At 41.0% G+C, this 6,923-nt stretch overlaps 1 protein-coding gene across 2 annotated transcripts in view; it reads right to left on the reverse strand.

Annotated features, from left to right (window-relative positions):
• Nucleotides 1–2,172: 2,172 nt before the first annotated feature.
• Nucleotides 2,173–6,923, reverse strand: part of DGCR8 (DGCR8 microprocessor complex subunit) — a 42,077-nt gene continuing 37,326 nt past the window's right edge. For both annotated transcript variants that reach the window (XM_024197095.3, XM_024197094.3), the window contains exon 14: nucleotides 2,173–6,000. In XM_024197095.3, the coding sequence (XP_024052863.2) occupies nucleotides 5,917–6,000 (84 nt within the window). In that variant the 3' untranslated portion in view covers nucleotides 2,173–5,916. The remainder of the gene's footprint in view (nucleotides 6,001–6,923) is intronic.

The raw sequence follows: 6,923 nt of genomic DNA on the forward strand, positions 1-6,923 counted from the left end.
TAGGAGCCCTCAGTTGTGGACCAGGACTCCAGTGATGCTAGACAGAACACTGCCTATGAACTCAAGTAAAGAGCCCACATGAACTATTCTTTTTCAGAGCTAGTGTTTCACTAGATCCTCTGCATCAAGCTATTTTCAGTGAACTGATCAGGAACATTAAAACTTCCCTATATACTGAACAAGCCATTCAAAGCACATCAACAGGGGTGGTGTTACTTCAAGCCAAGTCCAGAATGCAAGAAATGGAAACTTCAGATAACTTAGTAAAAATGGATTTATCAACTTCTGAAGAAATCTAATACAGGTAATTTATCCTAAAGCTTACACATTTGTTACTGAAGTAGTCTTATACATTTACATACAGAATACAAAAAAGAGGGGATGTAATGATTTAGGCAGGGACAGGGTTTCAGGTTGTATGGAACTTCTCCATTAATAAATAATCAGGGAAAAACTAAACCTCATCTCTGATTTGGGATGGGGGGGGAAAAAGTTACCTAACTTCCGTAACTGTTGGTCTTAGAATGGAATGGACATGAGCAAACAGATCTGTGTGTGCGCATCCATGTGCAGAGTCAGATTTTTGCCTTAGCGGTATCTGTAGGGTTGTCAGTGGCACCCTCTGGAGTGCCACGCTCATACATTGGTATATTTAGGTGTTGCTGGCCCTGCGCCCTCAGTTTCCTTCTTGCTGACAACTCCACCTAAAGGGCAGGAAATGGAATGGACCCAAGCAACACATCTCAAAGAACAGTACAAAAGATAGGCAACCATTTTTTCTTCAAGTACTTGCTCATGTCGATTCCATTCTAGGCGACTCGCAAGCAGTATCCCTGGAGGTGGGCTTGGAGTTCAGACCTGTGGCTTACAAGCCTGTTGGGTAAATGCATAATGAGATGTAAGTGTGTGGATGGATGACCAGGTAGTGGCCATGCAGATATCTTGAATTGGCACTTGGGCCAGGAAGGCTGCCATCTAGGCTTGCACTGTGGTTGAGTGGGCGGTTACAATCGCCAGTGGAGGCACTTTTGCTAGATCATAGCAGAAATGAATGTAGGTGATGATCTATGATGGAAGTCTCTGGGTGGATGTTGGAAGACCTTTCATCCTGTCCACCACCATGATGAACAACTGTGTCAACTTATGGAACAGCTTGGTCCTTTCCATGTAAAAGGCTAGCATTCTAACATCCAGAGTGCGCAATTTATGCTCTTCTTCTGACTTATGAGGTTTTGGAAAGACAGGTAAGTTTATGTCCTGGCTTGTATGAAACAAACTACCTTGGGCAGGAAAGCCAGGTGTGGTTGCTGTTGGACCTTCTCCTGGTAGAAGACTGTATAGGGCGGCTCTGAGGTAAGTGCCCTAATCTCAGAGATCCTGTGGGCAGATGTTATTGCCACCAAGAAAGAAACCTTCCAGGAGAGTAGAAAATGGGAGCAGGAAGCCAAAAGCTCAAAGGGGGGGACCCATGAGCTGCAGGTCCCAAGGGACGGGGTCATGGATGTGGGGGGAAGAGTTGCTCTAGACCCTTTAAAAAATGGACTATCATGTCATGAACTTGAGATGTAGAAGGTAGTCCAAACCGAATGATGAGAGAGAAAACTGCTATCCACTTGCGAGGCAAGGGGAAGGTGCTCTGACCAACCATCATGGTAAGAAGGAACTGAGAGGGTGTACGGCCGGTATCGTCTAAATATACAGACGCATGAACGTGGCACTCCATAGGGGGCTACTGCTGACCCTATGGATACCGCTAAGACAAAAATCTCTGACTCTGCACATGGGCGCGCACGCACCTAGACATGAGCAAACACTTGAATATCTCATTAGTGTACCTGGCTAAAGGGTTTTCATTTTTATGAAAAGGGGCTAGTTTTACCATGAAAATTTAAGTCAACATGTTACACCAGCTAAAAATAAATGGTAAGAAGTACTGATATTTGCATAACAAAAGTAGACTTCAGTTAATTTCAAAAGACCAGGTGGGAGACAGCTCAAGGAGAGGGTTCCTATCAAAACACGACAATATTAGTCAAACAAATCAGCATTTTTATAATGTAATATCAAACTTTATTGCTTAAAACTAATTGTCTGAAAAAAATACACATGTAGTACTCGAAGACCAAACACAAAGGCTTATATGATTGTGCAGAAAAAAAAGCAAAGCAGAGGCTCAGTGAAAATGAGGCTTTATAGTTGTACCAATTTAGCACTGGCATCAAGCAACTGCACTCAATACAATTCATACAGCAACCATTGTTATCTACTTGGGCACATAAGAATGCATTATTCACTTTTCCCTTCTCAAATACACATCAGAATACTGTTCACCTTTTATTTTGTTGAGAATGGCATTAGTTCTTGGACTTTTCCGATACTTAATCGGAAATTCTTCCCACAGGAAGTTTGACAAGGCAATTACCTTTGTGAACTTTGCTCCAGAACCAAAATATAGTGCATGTGTAGGATGTAATCAAGCTTTTAAAGAAAGAATACTTAGACGTTACAAGTGTGCATTGTATGTAAAGCCTAACAGCGTCCTAGGGAGTTTACATACAACAGCAAGAGTTTTTATGCATAACAGAGCCATGTCAAGCATCTGGGAACCCAACTACTTTATCTCTTGTTTAATAAATATTAAAAGCTGAATGACTTGTGTTTAAATAGGTAGCATCTGACTATTTCACTGGAAGTCACAGTAATTTTTCATTCAGTACCATAAAGATTTGAATGCACGCTAATTTAACCCTTAAAGTCAATACACCACACTTCTGTCAAGAAGCACATAATATGCGAAGCAGAATAGGTCTAATTCCCAAAGGATGGAACAGTTCTTATTAATACATTCCATCCCCATAAAAATACCCACCTTTCCTAGGATAAGGGGGAGGATAAGGAACAAAGATCAGTGACAAAAGCAGTAGTTTTGCTTTATGCATTCATACAATCAAGATCTAAACCTTTACAGCTGGTTACCTAAAAAACACACGGTTACAAGACAAATTTAGGGTACATCTTGAATCACACCTTAGTGTTCATGCAGAAGCTGAAATTAATGCAATGACCTATCCTCTATCACAGCAGCTCGTGCTTATGTGCAAATGCAAGACTGTTACACTCCAAACAATAGTAAACATTAAAACACAAGAATACCTCACAATGACAATAAACAGCAGTTAAGTTGTTTGTTCCAGCAGGTTATTGCGCTTCATTTTCTGGACAACTCTCCAGTTAAAGGCTGCAGCAGGGTCTAATACCATCCTTGTAAAGAATGCATAATATGTGAGAGGCTTTGGTTCACAATGAACTATCTAGATGTTTTATTTAAGGGCAATGGTCACCTTACGATTCAGATAGTGGCAGACTGAGGTAAGACTAAAGCAAAATGCTCAATACAGCAATCCTCTTAGAACACAATAAAAACAAATTCCTAAATGAGGCATCTATGGATAATCTGCAGGTGGCCTGCAAAATATTGACATTCTGATTTTGGACAAAGATCCACAGGGATGATTTGTCTTTTACAGTATTGGCCAAGGACAGATTTTTCTGCTAGAAAACACACAAACTGAAATAACACCTACTTACACAGTAATACATTTAGGCAAAGATATAAGCCCTGTCTTCATCAAAGTCAGAGAGAAGCAGCAACTACTGCTTGTAAGTACTGCACCAATGTTACACATCTTTCAAAAGATGGAGATTAAAGCTATATTAAAAGAAAATAAGCAGAGGCAGTACTTTTTAGATAGGTCACTTTTAAAAATAATGCATCATCCTCCACCTATCCTTCTGTACTGAAAACAGATTATAATTCACAGAACTCAAAAGCTGAATATGATAATGAAGATTGGGTGAGTTCTTATTTACGGATACCTCTGAGCATATCACTTATAACAATGCAAATACAGAAACAATGAGACTGATCTCAAGTATCAGAAGCAATAAATTACAGAACTTTAGCTTGGGATCGAAAACTTAAGTTTTCTAATTTCCAAAATAGCAGGGCTGATATTAAAGGTGTTAAAATCCAGTTGGCACAATCAGTCAGTATATTGCAGTATGCTGTACTCAGATTTCAAGAATGACAACTGTCCAGGTAAGTACCAGACCTGCAGCTTTTATAAGGATTAAGAACTCTCTGTCCCACCAATTATTTGGGGAGCATAAAATATAGCAGTACTAATATCAACTCTTGGATAAGCCATTGGACCCCTACCACCAAACTGGCTTCTTGCCATTCCATTCCCACACCGCCTTCTTTTAAGCACAAAATGGTTCCCCCTTCAAATCTGAGGAATTTACTGCATTAGCCAATAAAGTAAAAACCCTAAATAAAGGGGAAAAGCAGTGCTTTCACTACAACCAAAATATTTCTTCTGTGCATAACTTATTAAAGCATCAGCAGATACAGTAAGTACTGCCCGTTTTCTAAGATTGTATTTCAAAAATGCTTGCATATTCATGTCCTTTTTCATCTTAATCAGTACACTCTATTAAGGTCTTATTCTAGTCTGTTTTCTATGTTGTAGCCCAAATCTACGTTCTAATTTCCATTGCAGAAGTAAAGTTTTTTAGCATTTGAAGAAAAACGTAAGTAAAAAGCCAGTAACAACTTTAAAAAAAAAAAAAAAGTAAGATAGCTGCAATCAGTTAATTTAGCATTTCCAACGGCCAGGCCACAAGAAGAAATTGTTTTCAAAATCTTTCATTTAATGAAGCAAGTTATCTAAAATTTAACTAAACAAACAAGTAACATGTGGCCAGACACCAAACAAATTAAAATTACTATATTACAGGGGAGTTAGGGTGGAGCTTCTTTAAACAATGCACTGGCAATATATTTCAGAATACCCATCAACAGTCTTCAGTTAGATTTCTCCTTCAAGCTCTGCAGATAGCCTCGCAAGTGGCTAAGTTAATTGCAGTTTATATCAAATTGCAGTGATTCCCAACCTCTTCTCTGCCATGGCACATCTCTAGCTCCAGGGATTCTTCCCACGGCCCCCCAGATAAGCAGCTGCAGGAGGGAAGGAGAGGGAGACTGAGCTCTGATTGGTTGCTCCATGCTTGGAGGAGGTGGGATAGTGAGGCATACTGCCAATCAGACAGCAGTTCCCCCAGCCCATTCTCACGTGTCGTTTTTCAAACAATTCCACGACGCACTGGTTGGGAAACACTGAAATAGAGGGCCAAATGTTTTCCCTTCCAATTGGTTTGTAAACAATCATAACTTTTCCTTTAAAATAAAGCCCAACAATTTGGGATATCCAACTTGTTGCTCTTAACACTACCAGGTACACTTGTTCTTTTCAAGTTTAAAAAAAAAAATTTTTTTTTAAACCAAACCAAACCAACCTTAGCCTGGCAGTACACAAAATAAAAACGGCATTACTGGCCTAATCCTATGACATTAGGAACATCGCTCATCACTTTTTCATGTATCTGTCAAAGTGTCTTATCAGTGCATATTATTATGTGCTGAAATGCAACAAAACTTTTCACAAAAATAATTTTAGGCATGTTCATACAAGAGTGTGTATATATAAAAATTTATATATAATATATCAGCTTCAACCTGTACATAGATTTTCTGAATTTGATCCTTAAACACATCCATTCCAGACAACATGGATGACTTTCAAGGAAAAAGTGCTAGCTTAAATGTATCCTGTGTGAACATGCCTATCCTCTGTGCATTTGCCCAAGTAGAGATCTTTATGATCAATCATTTAAACATACATATCTCAGGAGGTAAAAAAAAGTAATATTGCCCTGATGATGCAAAAGAACAATGCATAACTGAAGCAGCCGGGATTGTAAAGTTATCTTGCATTCTGCAGCAAATAGATTCTTAAATAATTGTTGAAAGTAGTTTCTCCATTTTTTATTGCTCCCCACTTGTAAGTTTTCTGGTCACACATCAACAGTACACAGAGGTTCACTACCAGGCTGAGCTGATTCTACTATTGTCATCTTGGGTTTCTTTCGAGTTTCCTCCTTTAAAGAAACAAAAAGTAAAAAAATCCCAAGGTTAAAACAAGTTTGTTTGTTTGTTTTAAAAAACTGAGCAACTAATTAGTTCTAGTGGCAAAAAATCAATTAAGTTTGACATGATGAATTCAAATGATGCGAATGGCTACTTTAGCTCGTGATAAAAAAAATCTGGTAGCTACAATAGAATTTAATTAAAAGGGAAAAATTTTGCTCCTGAGGGAATTCTGCACCAAAACATTAAAAATTCTGCACATTTTATTTGTCAATAAATAAATGTGGAAGCTCCAGCATGGCAGTGAGGAGCACACGTCACTGGATGCACAGAGAAGGAAGATCACCCTTCAGGCCCCTCACCCAGACACAGACTCCGCAGTGAGGCTGCACTCACACCTGACCCAGCGCAATGGCCAGGCCTGCCCTAGAAACACCCCGCAGCCCTGCCCCACCATGCCAGGCCCACCAAGATAGGTAGCAAAAGGGACAGTGAGTCTTGCACGCACGCACACCCAGCCCTGGCCCCCAATCCAGGTGGGGGCGGGCAGGCTCAGCCCAGCAGGATCCAAGTGTGGAGGGGCTTAGTGTGGAAGGAATCCAGGTGTGGGGTGAGAGGGTTCTGCATGGGGCAATCTGTGTGGGGGTGGGGTGGGGGGATGCACAGGGGCTTTTGGGGGGATTCAAGGGGAATGGAACTGTGCGGGGGGGTCCATGTGAAGGAGCTTGGGGCTCAGCAGGGAGGGTCTGGGTGTGGGGGGCTCAGCAGTGGGGCCCAGGTGCTGAGGGAGTAGGGCTCAGCGGGGTGGGGGTCCAGGTGCAGCTGACTGGGGCTCAGCAGGGTAGGGGGGCTTGTCAGGTTGGTCCAGATATAGGAGGGGGTGGGGCTTGTCAGGGTGCAGGTTTGAGGGCGGGAGGCAGTCTGGGTGCAAGAG

This window comes from Terrapene carolina, unplaced genomic scaffold, assembly GCF_002925995.2.
Source record: "Terrapene carolina triunguis isolate 2854851 unplaced genomic scaffold, T_m_triunguis-2.0 Scaffold234, whole genome shotgun sequence".
NCBI classification, from domain to species: domain Eukaryota; kingdom Metazoa; phylum Chordata; order Testudines; family Emydidae; genus Terrapene; species Terrapene triunguis.